Here is a 20,889-nt window from a genome sequence, read left to right as displayed (position 1 = left end):
CCTCAAGCTGCACCAAGGGAAATACAGGTTGGATATTAGGAAACAGTATTTTATAGAAAGAGTGGTAAAGTACTGGGATTGTCTGCCTGGGGAGGTGGTGGAGTCACCATCCCTGGATGTGTTTAAAAAAAGACTTTATGTGGCATCTGGTCCCATGGTTTGGTTGAGGTGTTTAGGGCTGGGTTGGACTTGATGATCTTGAAGGTCTCTTCCAACTTAGTGATTCTGTGAAAACAGAGAAGAAACTGATTGGAGACTCTTGGGTTTTTGTCTCTTTTCTCCCTTTAACCCCATGGTGGTTAAGAACATTAGTGAAGAACATTAATACACCTACATTTTAGAAATTTATTGCTTTTCGTTGTGTGAGCAGCATGTAAATAATTCAGGATATTTTGCAACAGCAATTAGCATTAGTGACAAGTAGTAACAGTTGTATTAAAAGTGGATGTCTAGCTGTGAACTGGTTATAATTTCACAGTTAGAATGGAAATCCTTTCAAGCTGAGAAGGCAGACACTTATGCTTGGACAAACCAATTTTTTTTTCACTTTGTGTTTTGACTGCTATAGGAGCTTTTGGTTAAAACTGATTTTGACAGGAAAGGATAGAAAAAAAACAAAACCATCTCATGTTTGCGAGGAGAACAAATCCTTGTCTCTTGGAAACTCAAATATGATGAAAGAATATCTACTTGTTACCTTCAGTGATAAATTATTATAAGCAACTTGGGGAACATGACCTGTATGTAAGGTTGTCTGATCCTTTCCACTGTGTGATCCTGTTCACTCTTACAGTTTGCTTTATTAAATATAAACAATTCTGAACTATGTTTTCTGAGCTAGCAGTTTGCTACAAATTGAGCAAATATTGGGAAGTTAAAAATATTCTGAATATCTGTATGCGTTCATTATATTGCATTTCTCAGGCTGTATAAGAGAAGAGAGGGGTTTTGGCTTTTTTTCTGTTTCAATTACTGTTTTATGGAAGAACTTCGGTTCTTCCTGTCTCTAGGAAGGAAATAAAAATTTGGTTATGAATGATCATTCCTATTATCAGAACTCAATTTTTGAACTAACATGCTTCTAAACATGTGTTGTAAAGGAAAATAAAATGTAAGTCAAGAATGTCCTTAAATCTGGTTTGTCATTTTGTGTCTGGTCTTTTTATGTCTGCAAGTAGCAAGTATCAGCCAGTCCCTTCTCTTATAACTCTCAGAGCTGAAGGAGAAAAGAATGGCATTTTGTTCAAAATCACGTATTGTGGGTAATCAAAGATTTTCACAGCAAGTAAATAGCCTTGGAAGGAGCTGCTCCTAATTGCAACCCATCAGTCAGAGCTGTGAATTTACTTAGTGTAAAGTTTCACTGTGCAGCAAATTTCTGATGAATACCTGTCTTGCTGGATTGCTTCAGCTGGGAGATGTATGTACCAGGCAAATGAACAGAGTTAATACTGCGTCTAGGGAGAAGAACATTGTTGCAAAACCACACTACCTGTGAGCTGTGGTTGTTTTGCTGGTTAGCTATTAGTGAAGTTAAGATGCTCTGCTTGAAATTGAGAACACAGCTGGATTTTTGCTTAAACATTTGTAATACTTCCGATATATTACTTTTCCAAGTTAATGCAGTGAATGAAGTCTATACTTTTATAGTCTTTTTTAAGTGTCAAAATTGCTACCTTCTCATGCTCAGTGGGCTTGATTTTGTTGTTGTTTGCTTGTTAAATGGAAAATGAAAAAACCTTATTCAGCAGGCATATGATGGTGAATATACTAAGTTAAGGTTTTGTTACACTTCCATAAAGGCATTCAAGTATATCAATGGCTCTGCCCTGGAAAACATAATAAGAGCTACTGCATTTGCATGTTGCAAGTATTTATTTTGTAACTTCATCTGAAATGCCTCCAGTATTTAGTGCTGGTAAAGCTAGGTGTGTATATAGAGACCATTGCAAAGAAAAACCTCCTCTCCTGTAAGCATTTTGAGTCTTACATTATATGTTATTGAGCTTTTTAAATTTTTTTTCTTAAATGGGAATGTGTTTTCTTGATTAATACATAAAAGCCACTGAAAATTAAAAATAGTGTTTTCTTGTGGAAAAATAATGTATTCTGCTTACAACTGCAGATTATATTTCTGATATTTTTTTTTCTTTCAGTTGTACTCGCTAAATGATTATAAGCCACCCATTTCTAAAGCTAAAATGACACAGATCACCAAGGCAGCAATCAAGGCTATAAAGGTATGAAATCAGTTAACTTCTTTTGACCTCTTATACATTTCTCATATATGTCAAAATAATTTTGAAAAAGTCTAAAGAATTTGCTTCAGAACTTCCCACCTTCCTTGTGCATACAATTTCAAAGTTATAATCATATGTGATACCTGGGAATGCAGCAGAAGGCTAAAAGTGTTGTGTGAGTTTCATTTGCTGGTTGTCATATGTGAGAAAGAATTATATCAATTTCACTCTCTCTGAATTCTATCAGATCTGAAAGACAGGGTTTTTTCCTCAGTTTAAAAAGGAAACGCTGACATGCCTGTTAACAGATGAATAAATAGAACACTAAAATCCACACTTCCTTCTCCCCTCTCTCCCTTCCTCCCTCCCCGAAATGTATGCATGCCTTTGGATCAATACAGCTGTTCATTTTTCTAAATTCCTAGCATACCTTTTCATGGATATTTTTCATAGATTTCAGTTTTCTTGTTGCTTGGATACAAATTGTTTTTAAGTTCTAGTCTTAGTGTACTCATTAAAGATTATTCCTGCCACAAAGTTTTCTTTGACAGCAGAAAAGTCACTGAAAAATGGTGAAGGAAAGAAGTATGCCACTAAGTGTTAGACATTAAAACAAATGGAAACTCAGTGAAAGCTGAAGAGATAGAAAAGAGGAAGACCAAACTTAATGCTCTTCCTATCTACAATCCTTTGCTAACAGTGCTGATATATTTTCAGATAATAAAATGCTTATTGGTGTTTTGTGTAATTGGGAAAGACTAATTTAATGACTGAAGAGTGAAATTCAGTGGCTTTCTTAAGTACGTCTCTGTAATTTAAAGCCTTTGTGTTGCAGTATAATGGAAATGCTGAAAACTTGTATTGAACTTAAGTCATCAATCATAATAGATGATTCTATTAATTTAGCAATTAAATTTTACCAAAATGTTTTATCATGTGCTCAACTTGGAAATCCTACTTCCACTGTTATCATTTCAATGACAACATTTAATTGTGTAAAGTGGTTATCTCAATTATTGACATGATTTAGAGCCATTGCAATTATATGTGAGATTTAAAAAAACTCCTCCACGTAAGACAGGACGACTTTAAAGAAGAGGCATGCAGTAGATGCTATTGATTAATGGAATGAAGAGAAGTTGCATGTTTAGTAACATTAGGTGAACATCTTCAGTTGTGTACAGTGAAATAACCATGTGCTTTGGTGAAACAATTCTATTATTCTCCTAGTTCTCTATAAACAAGCATGTTATTCAATAATTCAGTGTAAAAAAACCTTCAAGAAAAAGTTGAAACACTGATATTAGCTTTTTTATATGCTATTAAGTGTTTTAAGGAAGATTGCATGTCCAGCTGTAGTATTGGATTCCTGTTTAATAATCCAAAGTTTCTTCTTCTGGTTTTGCTATCAATATATCAACTTACTCCTGCAAGTATATGCATCTTAAGATTTCTCTGTTGAAATACTATTTTATTTTTCAGTTCTACAAGCATGTTGTTCAGAGTGTTGAGAAATTCATTCAAAAGGTAAGTCAGTCATGTGGGGGTTTAGGTACACATATGGATTAATATTTTTAGCACATGATACTTTATTTCCATTTTTCAGTTTCTGCTAGTAATTGGCAGCAGATCATAACCCATGATGCAGAATGACAAACACTTTGTTCATTTTGTTCTTTGATATGAATCACTGTGGATACTGTTTTAAGACTACTTCTGTGTGTATTTATTTAATGTTAAAAGAGACTGTCGGTGAACAGCTAACAGCAAAACAGTTGTCAGTTGTTTGGCTACTGACAGTTGCTTTTGTTTTTCTGCCAGGTTTTCCCATTGATTTTAAAACTGCAGGGAAGATTCAGCCTCATCTTTTTTGTATCAGGAGATGTAGCATATCTGTTGGTGATTCTTGCAAGTAAATTGAAACAAAAGTATTTATATGGCTAGACTAGAATTACTTTTTGGGAAGACAGTAGTAGTAATTTAAAGATTGTTTCTAGCAAAAAAAATTACAGCACTTTCTTTTCTTGCAAAAGTTAATTATTCTTGGGTAAAACTGCATTTTGCTTCCAGTTGGAAATGCATGGATTCAATTTTGTGAGTCTTCTCTGCTTATCCATGTTGTAGCTGATTGTTCAGTTGGTCATTCTGGTACTGAATTTCTTCTCTCTTTATAAATAGCAAAAAATTATGACCAAATTGCAATTTAGATTTGACAAACAAGCTAAAGTTAGGCTGTTAATGTTGCAATGTTGGATGCAATTTTCCTTCTGTTACTTTTTTACAAATCAGTCTGGATTGCTCTGTATTAGTAACCTGTCTAGCTCATTAACTTTTATTCCTTGTTGCCCAATGTAGTCTGCAGTGCCTTTTGCCAGTGGCTGGACAGTGTAAACAGGTTTCACCTTCAGCCTGGTGTTTTCATCTGTCTCAGAACTATTTATGAATGAAATATTTAGGTACTAGTACATCAGTCTTATGTGAAAAACGTGTCATATATGTGTTTCAAAGCAGTAGTAAAGACTAGTAATACACTTTAACACAATACTGCTAGTTTTTTGTCAAGTAGTTGTCTTTTGGGTCCTTGACTCTGACTACTTCCATCTCTGAGAAAGGGATCACTATCCTCTGGTACCTGTTCAATGCTGCAGGTGAACACAGGAGTTGGAGAGCAGTTATACATCTTACCCATCTCTGACCAGTAGCATTTTGCAGTTTCACATCCTGAAATTAACTCAGAATTGTCTGAGTTCTAAACACTGCTTTTTATTTACAGTGGATGTGATTGGCAGTTCATTTCATAGGCACAAGAGAAGTTTCATCCTCTGCATGAATGAATGGAAATTTGTCAGGAATGAGACTGGTTGTTATGACTCTTCCACAAGCTAGTTTGAGTTATCTTTACACATTTGCCTTCAGTGTCCAGTACTACTCGATAAGGAAGTTCTGCACTGTTCATTGCTGATTAGAGAAGGCAGATGTATATTCTTATTTATAACCTTATTAATGATCACCCTGGATCAGATGATTCCCTTTGGAGGTCTTGCTGAGGGGTTTTTAATTATTTCATGAACAATTTAGTGACATGTGCAACTTATTAATAACTTGAAATAATAACTTTTTGCTTTAGTAGAATAAGAGATAAGCAGAGGAAAGCTAGGTATTTGCTATTAAAGAGCTTAAATTGTATGTTTGGAGAATAATTGGATGTTTTTCTTCAAGCAGTCACTTAAAGCTCAAGGTGACTGAATCTTCCATTAAAATCTGCTGTAGACCTGACCAAAGTGATGTCAATGCCATCTCAGTTAGTTTGTTCATCGTCCTTTACAGCTCCAGTATTTTCTTTTGTGGTTTCGTGAGGTTACTGAAACTTCAGATGAAGTAATTACCCATGACATTCTTCATTTTGTGACAATTAACTCACTGGTCTATTGTTACTTTGGTTGATTGTTTTATTCCTTGGAAAAACATCACTTCAAGAGTCAAATGATCACATTTCATATATGTGAAGTTATTCCATTGGAGAGCCAGACTTAATTTCTTTGAGTAATCAAATTACCTTATTGATTACTCACTCAGAAAATAAGTAAATATTTGTGTGTAAAGGCTGTCCCATCTGAGATTAGAGATAGGCAGGTTCACTGCCCCAGTTTTAATTTTTTTAAAAAAATTTTTACTTGTATTTTATTGCCCTTTCCATATAATCTATATTTTTAATTATTATCATATTTTGATTTCTTTATGTGCCATGCTTTAAAATACTTCACCTAATGTATGTCCTGAGTTTTCTCTTTAAATATTTGTGAGCTTTATTGATTTGAATATTGTGAAAAGTTGTATTCCTGTCTGTTCTGTATGCAAAGTACTCGTGTTTAATAATTTGAATAAAATTTCAGAAGATACAGTACATTGAAGTGATGTTCTGAAGACATTGTATTATAATAAATTTAAGTTTAATGATGCACATCCATTCCTAAAAGAATACCACGCATTCTAAAAATAGGGAATGCCTTGCTTAAATACATTGAAGCATGTTTAGAAGCTAAAGAAAGGTTGCAAGTGTTAGCAAATCAACTCTTTTCAAAACAGAACATTTGTGTTTAGGGCATAGTAAAATTAATATTCTGAAGTGTTTTTTTGGCACTTTATTAAAGATTATTAACTTAGTGTGTTGCATATGTCTACAGGACCACAGAGGAAAAGGGTGTTTTTTTTCATGTTTTCCATAACACTTTGTGTGATATATACCCAATATTTATTAAATGAATCCATAACATAATGTATTCTGATGATGAGTTCATTATATTTTTGGACCGTGTTTCATTCTGTCTTAAAACTGGTTGCAATAGTGTGTTGTAATTACTTTGTAATTAAAAGGCAAAAATTTTAGCATTAGTTGTTAAGAAAGTAAAATTACATAAGTAATTAGTATTTTGGTTAGCAGACATGCCTGATAAATATCATGTTGTTTGTAAATTATGCAAGTTTCCCAGAGTTGTAAAATAAATATCATTGTTATATACTCAATGAAACAGGTGTCCCCATAAATATGTTTTTCTTCTGCAGGGGAGGATATGTCACACTCTAATTACAACAGTGTCAAAGAAAGCAAACAAATTTTAACTTTAGTGTTTACTCTCATCATAAAGAAGGACAAAATTATCCTAAATTGCATTTACAGCTAGTCCAAATTTACTATTAAGGATTTGGTCATGTTTTATGCAGCACTTTTAAAATAGAGTGTACATTTTAAATGGATATGTGAATTGTATGTTAATTTTTTAATAGATTTTTAAAAGTTTATTCATTAGCAGTTAGAAATTGATTTTACACCATTTGCATACCTTCAGAGTGCATATAGATGTGATAATTTAAACATTACAGGTTAGATGTTTTTTGAGAAAGTTCATTTTCCAGGACAATTTATTAAATAGGGAACATTTCAGTATACTTGGAACCACTTAAAAATTAGAGAGGATGATTGTTTATATTTACTCTGCCATTAATGGTTTTGGTTATTTTTCTCATATGCTTCTTTTAAATTACCATTCTTTGTAGTGCAAACCAGAGTACAAGGTTCCTGGTCTGTATGTCATTGACTCCATTGTGAGACAGTCCCGGCATCAGTTTGGACAAGAAAAGGATGTATTTGCGCCAAGATTCAGCAATAACATCATCAGCACTTTCCAGAACTTGTACCGTTGTCCTGGTGATGACAAGGTAAACCACTTACAGAGCCTTTAGTTAAAACAGTCTTTAGCATATCATCTATAAAGATTTTAATCTTACTTTTTATTGATGGAGGGGATCTACTTATAAACTTGCCATGTATATGTATTTCTTAATGTTGCTTGTCTTAGTGTGGTGATTAGAAAGATACATCCAATGAGATGAATTAGAGTTTTGAAAAGGTCCTCTTTCCTTTGATTCTATGATCATCCAGCAGGTAAATAAGGTTTCATTTGAATAAACCTTTAATTTGACTCACCAGTTCAGCTGTACCCTTGGATCACAGTAGTTGAGATAGCCACCAAATTCTGTTTCTGAAAGACTGGCTGGAAATAGCAGACTGCACTTCTTTCATATTTGTCCCTAGTTGTAAAATAGGTGGAGTTTCTTCTTAAATGCTAAGGGCTTTGTCTTCACAGAAATTTGTGTAATAGAGTCATTAGTTAAAGTATTGAGGCTGAATGCTACAGGAAGAGTTCTATCTAGAATAGTTACATGCATTCCTACAGGTGTGTTTTTCAACCAGAAATAGGAAAACCCAAGACATCCGTGGAAGGTGATTAAGGCACGTTCAGCCATTGTGTTGTCTTGGGATTCCTGCCTTTTTAGAGTAGTTAGGACCTCTGCAGGAACATGTATCGGGAGCTGCAAATTTTACTTGGTTGGATAAACTTGGCTAAGGGTGTCTGTCTTCTCTTCTGCAACTGAGGTGTTGCTGAACAGGTTAAGTTAAATGACATTTTTCCAGCCTCGTTTTAGGTTATCTATGTGATTAACTTGTGCTGCTTCAATTCCACAGTGTTTTTCTGTAGTTTTTTTATAAATAAGCACAGTTTTTTAACTTAGATTTTTATTCATTTAGTTGTATTCCTTTAGCAGTATCAGTCTGTTTTGTGAATTCATTTAGCTTGCTACTTTGGGAAGTATAAAGAAATATCCTGATGTATTGAAGGAGGGTTTGGAACAAGGATGGATGCAAGTACTCAGTTTGTGTCTGATTTTTAAAAATATGTAGTAAATTTATTCTAGGCTAAGAAATAGCACTACTTGTCCTGTGATATTTCAATGCATGGCAATTAATGTATTGCATAAGAGGTGTTTGATGTGAAGATAGTAAAACCTATTCTATTTGGGGTCCACAAAAGTCCTGTCAGATTCATTTCTAGGATATTTTTCACCTCAGCATAAAACTGTACTTTGAAATCCTAAGTCTTGCTGCTGTGCTGCATATGGATTCATTATTATTGTAAGGTCTTTGTGCTGAGAAAGTGGTTGTCCTATACATTGCCTAGCAAAAAAATGAGCTGTCAGAGACCAAGATATGTACCTGGTTTATGTAACACTTTGATGTTTAATTTGGTTGAAAGACATAATGGTGAAACATAGCAGTTATCTTTATACGAACAAATGTAGAATTTGTTTGTAAATCAAACAGAAATGCAGTAATATTTCACTTAAAGTAACAAGAAAAATACCTCACTGATACCTTTGTCTGGCCCAGAGAAAGTACAAGGTGTGGGTAGATACTGAGCCACAGTTTTATATTCCTATTCTGGAGAGATGAGGGAAGTTAGAGCCTCTGGTGGACTTGACAAGGACTACTTAAAATACAGACCTCAAAGACGAAGTCTGAAGGCTGGGTTGAGTGGAAGCCTTCAGAGATTTCTTTAAGGGAACTCTAAATTGCATTTTCCATGCAGTGAAAATTCAGAACTTCTCTCTATTAAGTTAAATATTCTCTTGTAGTTCTGGGCAAATAGACATCTTTTTCTTCGTTTTGAACACTGTGGTTAAGTGCTCTATATTCTTGTTTTATAGAACTCAAGTAATTAAATCACCTTTGTGACAACAAACACCAGATCCTGTGAAGAATTTCCTGCTCTTTGTAATGCAACTGATTTTTTTCCCCAAAATAATGCAAAATCTTTCCTTTTGGTGGAAGTGAAGCTTATTAAAAAAAAGTCTGGAAGTAGATCAAAATTATGATCTGTTTGTGATGTAATAGAATGTTTCTATTGTAATAGAAAAATATGTAATAGAAATGTAAGCTGAACAATGAATTACAGCTAATGGAATTGTATCAAGTCTTAATTTGGGGTTTTTTTTCCTTCCCCATGATCCACCTTTTTTAATATTACTATGTATTTTCAATAGGCAGGTAATTGTGTTCCAGCTTAAACTTTTAAATTCCTCACTTCGTCAAGACAGCTTGCAAAATATGAAGCTGCTTTTCTAACAAAAATGTTTAGCAGTCTTAGTAGTATATGCCCAGTTTTCAGTGCACATAAATGATTTTGGTTCATAGGCAGAACTGAATTACATTTATATATGTTAAGTATAAAAAATTAGGAGAGTAATAATTTATTATTTCAATTATTAGTGATGCTTTAAAATATAATTTTCCTTCCATGACATCTTCTAAGACAAAAGGCACATTTTTGGTTGAGAGAACGTTTTCACCTGTGTGTAGTACCTCTTTGCTGTTGCCTAGGATCAGTCACAGGTTTACAGTTTGGACATATTTGGTGTCACGCAGTATAACTGTCCTTACTGTTTGTAAAAGTAAAGGTCCTTCAGTCTAGACAGATTAAGGTTGCTAGCTAAGAATTCCACAATCAGTAACAACAAGAAAAATAAGCATGACTTGGATCTTTTATTGTCTTTTCTTAATTTTAGAGCAAAATTGTTAGAGTGCTTAATTTGTGGCAGAAGAATAATGTTTTCAAGAGTGAAATTATTCAGCCTCTCTTGGATATGGCAGCAGGAATTCCTCCTCCCGTTGTGACCCCTGTCTTGCCCAGCACTACAGCTGCTATGAGCAACAATACACCAGGTAAACAAAACCAGATGGAAGTCATACTTTGAATCAAAACACTTCTGTCAGCTTTGGTATGTTGCCTGTTAACATGCTGAATTATCTCACTCGAATTCTAGCAAGAATATTACAGACACCATCAAGATCAGGGAAACAGGAAAACATTATTGTAAATGTAGGCTTGATCATTTTGTGCTCTGAGCATCTGCTTTGCTGATGTAGGTAGATGGCAGGAAAATGGATTTTTAACTTTCCACTTCATCAAAATTTTTTCTTTTAAGGTTGGGAGATTGGAATATTGGAAATTGGCCGGATAGAAATGGCTTTTGGTACCTGCTTTTGTAACCCACCTCTTGCTGATCTTCTGCTGAAAAGCAATGAGATGGACAAATTAACTTTAGTTTTCATTGGCAAAATAACTGTGAGATTTTCAGATCTTGGGGTGCTTTTTCTGCATCTTCCAGCTCAGTATTTTTTATTTTTATATAGTATGACTACATTAAATTGTTAGAATCATAAGTCTTAAATTCTGATGCAAATTGACTTTTAAAACAGTAATCTAGTTATACTTACCATTCATTGGTGGATCTCTACTTCTGAGCTATAAATGCAAAAATATTTGCAAGTGTGGAGGATTCTTCTGGATTATGCCATGAGAATAATTATCAGAACTGATTTAGACTCAGTGTTTCTCTTGAGAAAAAACAATAAAACAAGCAATCCTCATGAATCCAGCTGATGCAGGGTGAAATTTTTAGTAGCATCTTTCAGACTCCTCCTGGAGATAAAGTGCAAGTCCAGTGAGATTCAGACTAGCAGAGAGAGAGATCGCTAACAATTATCTTTTGGTATATGTAGTTTCCATGTAATATTTTGGAATACTGTGTGAAACGTATTTATTTTGCCTTCATCGGTGTTTTTGCTAATAATCCCAAGAGGTCAATAGTGAAAAGAACTGTGAACTACACTAACACAAAGTAATTCTGCTGCTTGAGGAATGCTGATGTGAGTCTGCGTTATTCCTGTGTGCTCTCCATGTATGTCAGAAAAATAGTTTCAATTTATGTGCTTTCTCAGTGTTTATCTTTTTTTATCTTCTCTAACACTATATTTGATTTCTGTGTTTAAATATTTTGGTATATCGATTTTTCTCTTTTTTAGGTACACCTGTGACTCCAGTTACCCCAGCCAATGTGGCACAGAGTTTACCTGATCCTTGGGTATCTCAGATTGCTAACACAGACACCCTTGCTGCTGTTGCACAGATTTTACAGAGTCCTCAAGGCCAACAGGTAACTATTTTGTAGACAGTTACACTGAAGACATTGTAGACTCTCTGATAGTTTGTGTCTTTAAGGTACAGGTGAGGAATGCTTTCATGAGAATCACTTGTATTTATGTCCAGTATCTATGTTAAGTTTCCCATGAGGTTGTTCATTACAAGTAAGTTCCAGGTCAATTTAAACTCCATGTTACCTTTTGTACCCAGCACCTTTAAAGCTTTAAAGGTGTCTCAGAAGGTTACTTCAGATAAGATGGTCTGTAATGCATACTTGTCTATATAGATGACAAGTACAGATCTATTGCAGATGACTAAATCAAGAGCAAGAATAAGATGTCATGGATATAGATATAATGTAGAATGCAAGTTAAAGCATATATCTCTGTTGGATGCCTGAAGAAGAGCTAAACATTGTACAAAATTATAGAATGGGAGAAAACTTGTTCAGGAAGGGTACTGTGTATTGATCCCATCTTTTATCTTTCCATCAGCTAAACATAGATCTTATTTTGCAGCATTCAAAAATAAGATTTCAGAAGTTACTATGTTCTTCAGTTTTTAAATGCTCAACTCCAAAAAGTGTCTTGATGTCTAGCATCACAAGAACTGCTTGTTCTCATAATCTGCAATTACATAAATTAAGCACACACTATTGGCTTTCTGTAAAAATGTAGATCATTTTTCAGTCTGTGCTAGAGCTGTGGCACCTGCATAACTTTGGCATTATGATTTTTATTTCATCTGAGGTTGTTCTACTTGCTGGCATACTAAACAAAAATCTCATGCATGAAAATGAGAAGCAGTGGCTAGTGAAAGCTCTGGTGCTGGCAATAATGATTTTACTTAGTGAGAGTGTTTTACAGTATTTAGGTAACTAGAATTGACTGTAATTGTTCATAAGTTAAGTGGAGGGAATATTTTTATCTGATTACACTGGAAGAAACAAAATCACTGAAAAATTAAGCAAAATGAGTTTGTGGTGGGATACTTTGTGAAATATGAAGGAAAAACTGTGGGCTAGCTCTTAAACAAGAAAAGGATATGAAATTAGAATGGTAAATACATGGAAAGTCAGTGAGGTAATTTTAAAGATTGTTGCTTAGCAAATACAAAAAGAAAATGAAAGAGAAAAAAATGAAGATGAGAAGATAATTAGGATTTTAAAGTCAGCAGATCACAAGGAAATAACATTTGGATATTTAGCTCAAAATGGTCTTAAGCACATGGGAAGAGACAGACTGGGTGCACAATAAACATGTACATGAGGATTGGTAGAGGAACTATATTTGCTTACATCCTGTCCATCTCTTTTCTTCTTGTTCTCCACACCATTCCATCTGCCACAACCTCTCCCTGGCTCCCTAACTCCAAGGACCTTGATTTAATCCTACAGTTGTGTTTTATGGGTGGGAATGCACGCAGGTAAATTGAGAGACTAGACATAAGAGAGGGCCAGCTAAGAAAGATGTGACCAACAAGAATGTGAAAACAGCAAGAATGATGCCCACACAGGATTTTTCCACTCTAGGGCCTCCATCTCTGCTTCTTCAGTTTGATTCCTTCCTACTGAGAGCAGTGCACAGGGCAGACCAGCTGTATCAGACAAAAGGGGGCGAGGAGGGAGCTCCTCAGTTTTGCCTATTGCAATAACCAGGGGAAGCTCTTGCTGAGGTAGATCAACAATTGAAGCCTTTTCAGAGGCACTGCTGTATAAGAAATCTGTATAACTTTTTTTAAAAGAACAAGAAAAAATGTTTCACATTATCAGAAAGTAACTCTTAAACAATCTTGAAAAAGGGTTATACATTTTTGATGCATTGTGGAAGAAATTGAACCTAACCAGTTTATGAAGTTTCTAGTGAGGCTAGCAAGAAGGGAGGGGATTGAACCTTCAAGAGTTTAGTGGGGAAACCTATAAGTGGTTGGAATATTGAAGGTAAGGGTAATAAGGGACTTACGTCAGCAAATTTGAACTACCTGAATTTGTTCAACCTTTTTTGCACAAATACCTAAAGATAAGGCTCTAGGGATTTATCTTGAGGATGTCAAACAACTGCTTCCTCTAATTCCACAGTGGTTTAGAACTTCTTTTCTTAGGGTTAATATTTTTCCTTAAAGCAAATTGCACAATTTTTTGGAAGCATCCTTATTCAACATATAAATTGATCTCCTCATGAAAAAGCCTTTTATTTCCTCATTAGGACAGCTTCTCTAGAAGATTATATACAGATAGGAATTTGAAGTAAGGAAATCATGATAGACCGAGTGATCGGTTTGGTTTGTACACTTGCTTTTTATGTTTCATTAGCATAACAAGAGAATTGCATTCTATCAACCCACATCTGAGTTTCACCATGAGATTTCACTTGTGACTTGTGCAGGTACACTAGTGCAAGCTCTCCCTACAAACAGGTTGCATTGGCATAAAGTGGAGCTTGCAAGAGTGCAGTTGTTTTCTCTGTACAAGTGTTGTTACAGGACACAGATTATGGTAGTATAGGTGGGTCCTCAGGAAGCTGGAGTAGACTAAGATTTTTTTCAGGTCAAAAGGAATCAAACTGGAGAAACCGAAGAGGGGGGACCCTAGAAAGCAGGAAATCCGAAGTGGTGATGATGCCTTGAGAAGGCTGACCTGGAAGAGAGGCTAGACAGAATTAAGAATAACATAGGTATTTATTGAAAGGCCTTAAAGGATACACCTTGGGCAGTACAAGAGCCTGGCCAGGGATTCACCCAAGATGGACCTAAAATGGTCACAAAGTGGACAACCGGTCATGAGGTCTCACATTTATAAGTTTTGGTCCATCTTCATATTTGGGTTAATTGTCCAATCACAACTTCTCATTATGAAGTCCCATCCTTCTTATTTTCTCTCTTCAGTCCACCATTTATCCTGATTGTCCTGTCCATTGTAGTGATTGTCCTTGGTATCAAGCTAGAAAAGGAATTGTTTTGTCTACCTACCGTGTGACGAGAGCTCACTAACACTTAATATGAAGCTCAAAACTACACACCTGGGCAGCACAGAATATGGAAAATAAGGAAGCTAAAACTTAAGGCATCGTTTCTCCCCTTTTGAGGCTTGACAAGGCCTTTACCTTGTCGAGTCTCTATTCTAAATATCTACTAATAATAAATGTTTAATAACTGATAGATATCTAACAATAGTAAACAGCTAACAATAATAAACATCTAACAACAGATAAGTATCTAATAGTAAATAAATATCTAACACTAGATAAGTATCTAATAACAGTAAATAACAGTAAATATCTGACACTAGATAAATAGCAATTATAAACAGTAATAAACATGTAACAGTAGTAATGATTTGCACAGTCAAATATTCTATCATGCAAAGAAGAATAATGATTATTGTGAACAGTTCTTTAGACACAGAAGAGGAATCATTTAAAGTAAGTTTTCGTCTGCATCAGTCTCTCTTTTTACAGTTGTTTCAGGAGCAGAAGCTTTCTTAACTCTGGAGTAGTGAATCCAGGGTCTTTTGCCAGCAACTTTGATTGTGGTAAGGGTGGCCAGCATAACTTGGAATGGTCCGCTCCACTTAGCTTGTAGAGGATCACTGTCCACCAATTAAGATAGACTCAGTCTCCAGGTTGGAAGGGATGTGCAGGTGTTTTCAGTCCTATAGGACTGGATAGCACAGTGTAATTCTGGAGCTTCTGCAAAGTGGAACCTAAAGCCATTAGGTATCTCTGCAAATCAAGTTTCCCCTTCATATGAACTTCACCTGGAATATATGGAATTTGATATGGTCTGCCATACAGTGTTTCATAGGGACTGATGTTATCCCTCCTCCTTGTTGTATGTGGATTCTCAGTAAAGCTATAGGCAAGGCCTGAACCCATGTCATGGATGTTTCCTGACAAATTTTGCTAATTTGTGTTTTGAGAGTCCCATTTGTATGTTCAGCTTTACCACTTGCTTGGGGTCTGTAAGGTGTATGCAGATTCCAAGTAATTCCCAAAATCTGGCTGACTTCTGTAACCACTGTTGCAACCAAGTATGGTCCCCTATCTGATGACATCCTCAAGGGAACCCCTAACCTCGGAATTATGTGATTGGTCAAAACTTTCACCACTTCCTTGGCTGTGTTCGTGTGACAGGGGTAAGCCTCTGGCTGCTCACTGAAGGTGTCATCTAATACCAGTATGCACCGCTATCCCTCTTTGCATGGTAACTCCGCAAAGTCTATTTTCCAGGAAGATCCCCTGCTTTTGTTACTCTTTTCCTCATGTCAGGGTTGTTCTTACAGCAGATTTTACATTTGCTCACTACTGATAGTACAATGTCATTCATTCCTTTTCTTATTACTATCCTTTTTAGATGTTTCAGAAGATTTTCAACCCCAAAATGTGTGTTTTCATGTTCTCTTTGAGCTAGCTCCTGAAGGATCAAGGGTGGGACTACAACCTGATTTGCTGGTGTAACAGCCCATCTACTTTCTGTGATCTCAGCTTTAAGAAATTTAATTAGTTTGTGGTCTGCTTGGTCATATTTTGGGGTGAACCCTGACAAATCAATCTCTTTTTGTGGAATTACTGTGAGAATACCTTTTTCTGCAATTCCTCTTGTTGCTTTATTAGCAGAGTGATTTCCCAACTCTGGAGTGGTTTTCCCTTTTTGGTGACCTCTGCAATGCGTGATAGCTACTTCTGTGGGTTTTTTAATGCTCTCTAAGAGGGCAAGTATTTGTTCAGCATGTTTGATTTGATTACCTTGAGTCCTCTCTCCTTCCAGATGGTTCCATGGGTGTGGACAACACTAAATCCATATTTAGAGTCTGTCCATATATTTACCTTCTTTTCTTCTCTCAGGTCTAGGGCTCTCATCAGTTCAATAAGTTCAGCTTTCTGTGATAACACATCTGCTGGCAGGGCCCTTACCTCGATCACCTTGTCCTGTGTGGTCACTGCATAGCCTGTCATCCTTTTGCCATTTTTCATGAAGCTGCTCCCATTTGTAAAAAGCTCCCAATCTGGATTTTCCAGGGGCATATCCTTCAGGTCTGGTCACCTAGAATAAACCTGTTCAATAGTCTGTAAACAGTCATGTTCAGGCTCATTGTCAGTTAAAGTGGAGTACAGAAATATGGCAGGGTTAACAACAGAGGTTGTTTTCAGGGTAACATTATCCTGCTTTAATAGCAGTACTTGATATTTAAGCATCCAGTTACCATATAACCAATGCTTCTCCTTTTGTTCCAGTACAGCTGCTACTGCGTGGGGTACGTACACTACAATGTGTCGCCCTAGGGTGGGTTCTTGGCCTTCCTGGATCAAGATGACAGTGGCTGCCACAGCCCTCTGACCAGCCTTGGGCAACATTGCCTAGATGTTTAGAAAAGTAGGCTACAGCCCTGCATTGGTTCCCAAGGTGCTGTGCTAGTTCCTTCAAAGCCACATTCAGTCTCTCCATATGTGAAAAGTTCAAAAGGTTTAGTTAAGTCTGGCAGTCCTAGTGGTGGAGCTGACATTAGAGTGTTACAGCTGTTTAAAAGCTTCTCTAGTGTTTTCAGTCCATATGATAATTCCTCTTGTGGTTGCTTTTAATGCTCCGTATAGGGGTTTTACCAGCAGTCCATAATTTGCTAACCACAAACGACACCAACCTACCATTCCCAGGAAAGCTTGCATCTCTCTTACAGTATGGGGCTCTGGGAGTCGACAGATGGATTCTTTCCATTCTTTGCTGAGCTGTCAGTGTCCACAAAGATCTCAAGCCCTGAGTAAACTACTGCTTCTTTAGCAACCTGTGCCTCTTTAGAAACTCTATACCCGCTCAGTCCAAAGAAGTTTAATAAACTTATAGTAAGTTGTATACAGTCATCTCTGGTTCCAGCCACAATCAGGATGTCATCCATATATCGAAAATAAGTCCTTTTGGCTCCTGTCTTTTCCAGTCCTCTAGTTCCTTTGCTAGCTGGTTTCCAAATACTATTGGGCTGTTCTTGAAACTTTGGGATAAAACTGTCCAAGTAAGCTGACTTTTTTCTCCCTGTCTTGGGATTTTCCCACTCAAAGGCAAAAAGCTCTGGTTTTGTGCTGTTTGTTGCTGTTTTTGTGCACAGGAATGCAGAAAAAGGCATCCTTCAGGTCTACAACAGTAAACCATCCTAATTTGTGTGTCAGTGTGGTCAAAAGGGTGTAAGGATTGGCTACCACTGAGTGGATGTCCTCTGTAATTTTGTTAATTGCTCTTAAATCTTGCACTAATCAATAACTCTTACCATCTGCTTTCTTAACAGCTAAAATTGGGGTGTTGAATTTGGACTCACATTGCACTAGTAAACCATGTTGCAGGAATTTTTCAATTACAGATACCAGTCCCTTATGGTTCTCTAATTTCAAAGGGTATTGTTTTTTCCTTACCAGTGTAGCTCCTGATTTGAGTGTAATACTTGCTGTTTCTGTCAGTTTGTATCTTCCTGGGATATCACTGGCCCACACTATTGCATTTACCACATTCTCAACTTCAGCAGGGATTTCACCACATTTTTCATGTATAAAAAGTGCTGGAACTTGGACAAATTTAGATTCAGGAATTACAACTCTTACACCTTTTCCCTTTTTAAATTTAATTTCTGATTCAAAATTTTCTAGCAAATCCCTCCCCAGCAATGGTTGAGGGAACTTAGGCATATAGAGAAATTGATGTGTTACCCAGTGCTTTCCAGTTTAAATTTTAGAGGTTGGAAGAAAGGCTGTGTTTCTCTTACCCTGGTTGCCCCAACATCATGTACGGTATCGTGACTCAGTTTCTCTTCTAAGGTGTTTAACACAGAATATGCTACTCCAGTATCTACCAGAAATTTGATGTCCTTTTTCCCCAGCTTAGCTATAACTGGAGGCTCTGCTGGGGGGGGTAGCCCTTCATTCAGAGCTTGACCTGCTTGAGGTTTGTACTACTGGGAGTTGGGGAACTGAGGATTTTTCTTTCAGCACAGGACAGTCATTCTTCCAATGCCCCCACTACTTACAACATGCACATTGGTCCTTCTCTGTAGGGCAAGTTTTCTTGGATGACTTTTCCTGAGTTGCCTTCTTACTAGGTTGGGTTTTAACTCTTTCAGTTGGGTCCCTATCTCGAAATACCTTCCAGGCAACATCTAGCAGTTTATCTATGTCTCAAACTCCCTCTATCTTTTGCAGCTTTCCTCTTATATCATTTGAAACCTGACCCAAGAACAAAAGTACTAGATGTGCTTTACCATCAGTTGATTCAGGATCTAAATCTGTATATTTGATGGCAGTTTCTCTTAACCTGTTTAAAAAATCAGTGGGTGATTCATCATAATTTTGCCTTCATAAAGCTTTGACCAATTTATAGCTTTAGGAACACCATGTTTTAACTCATACCACGAAGCTTTGATAACACTTTAACCTCGCCATATGTTCTGGTATATTTGGATCCCACCCTAGATTTTCCAGGGGGAATATCTGAGTGACAATGCCTTGAAGCAGTCCACTGGCTATGCTCCCTTCAACTGATGTTGTGATGGCTTTATTGACTATTTGTCTCTCAGTGGGATCAAGTAATGTGTGTAGCATAGAGTTCAAATCAGCCCAGTCAGAGTTTTGTGAGTTAGTTGCTATTTCTACTAATGTTGCCACTTTATCTTGGTTCTCTTCATATTTCCCCACAGTAGTTTTCCCTTGCTATAACTTGATAAGGGAGTATGGAACCTTCACATATATTGGCCCCTGATTGCCGACTGCCTGCCTTAATGGGGCTTGCAAAACTGGTTCTTTTGGTCCTTCTCCTTTATCCTTTTTTGACATAGTACATTTAGAACTTGGACTACGCTCTTGGGTGGCTTTTATCACTATCTTTCCCCTCCTTCGCCTCTTTAGGGCAACAATGATCTCATCAATCTCATCCTGCTCCAGTAGCTTGAGCAAGAGCTGTCTGACTCCCTTGTAGCAAATAATCTAGTTCGACAGTCCCAATCCTAGAAGGCACCATGCAGGATTTACTGCGACGTTGGTCCTGGGCTGTGTCTGCGATCTTTGGTGAAGTCATTCCCTGAGGCAGCTCTCTGGCGTTCAGGGTTGCTATGAAAACTCACAGGCCTGAGGAGCCGCCACGCTCCCTGGGAGTGTGGGGGGGTGGGTGGCTGTCCCCTCGTCGCCCTTTTTATAGAAGGCTCGGCCCCTCTCCTCCTCCAGGGGCGGTGCTGAGGGCTGCACATGCTGGCTGTCACCTCCCCCCGCCCCCTCCCCTTTGGGCGGTGACAGCGCGGGGGCTGCGTCCGTGGCTGCCAAGGCTCGCCTTTCTCCTCCATCGGTGGCTGGGACCCTGCCTGAGCTGCGCCTGCCCCCGCCCTCCCTTGTCGTGACAACGGCTCTGATGGTGGCCGGGGGGCGGGGGGGCACCCCCTGACCTGGGCCCGGGCCCGCCCTCATGGCGGGGGCAACTAGACTTTACTAACTTAGGGCAACTTAGACTAGACTAACTCTGCCTTTCTGTTTGCTGCTGGGCTTTGTTGACATGCTGAGATCATAAAAAGCCTAGCATATTCTGATTCATCGAGGTATCTATCTTTGCGTATATGGGAAATCAAACTTGATAGTAGTCTCCTATAAAAACTACCAAATGTAGGCCACACCTCATCATTATTAAGTTCCTAAGTCAGCCAGATATTTTCTGAGAGTCGCGTAAGTTTGAATTTAAAAAACACTGATTCCCCACCAGTCGGGTCTTGCCAGTTTTTCAATACTAACCCCAAAAGGCTGTCTCTCGGGATATTACTGTTACAACATTCACAGGAGAATATACACCCCATGTCTTAACAGTTATGAGTAAGAAAGTCCATGGAGATCAAAAGAACCGAGAGAAAGTGAAACAGCAAGCAAGAACAATTAAGGTACAGGATTTGGACTCCTGACCTTCGGAGCCATAGCACTCAAGCTAACTCACTGCACCACCACTGGCAGAAAAACTGCAAGAGATCTCTCAGCACCTCAAACAGAATACCCCTTTATTCAATTACGCACATTCCTCTGATACCAGGTTCTTGGGCTCTGATACCTTCTGGACTGCAGCTGAGGCCCTCTCCAGGACTGCCAGCAGGAATGGAGGGGCAGGAGCTGGGTGTTGCTCTGCTCCAGAGGGTTTTCCAGATACCTTCTGTCCCATCTGGGTCACCAAAACTGATGCCTTGAGAAGGCTGACCTAGAACAGAGGCTAGACAAAATTAAGAATGAAGTAGTATTTATTGAAAGGCCTTAAAGGATACACCTTGGGCAGTACAAGAGCCTGGCCAGGGATTCATCCAAGATGGACCTAAAATGGTCACAAAGTGG

The 20,889-nt window shown here is 37.5% G+C and overlaps 1 protein-coding gene across 5 annotated transcripts in view; it reads left to right on the top strand.

The window, feature by feature from the left end:
* The window catches only part of SCAF8 (SR-related CTD associated factor 8), a 156,827-nt gene that overhangs the window by 16,024 nt on the left and 119,914 nt on the right, over window positions 1-20,889 (top strand). For all 5 annotated transcript variants that reach the window (XM_015620706.3, XM_015620707.3, XM_015620705.3 and 2 more), the window contains exons 2-6: window positions 2,157-2,240; window positions 3,723-3,767; window positions 7,296-7,457; window positions 10,143-10,299; window positions 11,443-11,573. In XM_015620706.3, coding sequence (XP_015476192.1) covers window positions 2,157-2,240; window positions 3,723-3,767; window positions 7,296-7,457; window positions 10,143-10,299; window positions 11,443-11,573 — 579 coding nt within the window. The remainder of the gene's footprint in view (window positions 1-2,156; window positions 2,241-3,722; window positions 3,768-7,295; window positions 7,458-10,142; window positions 10,300-11,442; window positions 11,574-20,889) is intronic.

The sequence above is a fragment of the Parus major genome, chromosome 3 (assembly GCF_001522545.3).
Source record: "Parus major isolate Abel chromosome 3, Parus_major1.1, whole genome shotgun sequence".
Classification (NCBI taxonomy): domain Eukaryota; kingdom Metazoa; phylum Chordata; class Aves; order Passeriformes; family Paridae; genus Parus; species Parus major.
Note: the sequence above shows the minus strand (reverse complement) of the source record. Positions and strands in the feature narration are given on the sequence as shown.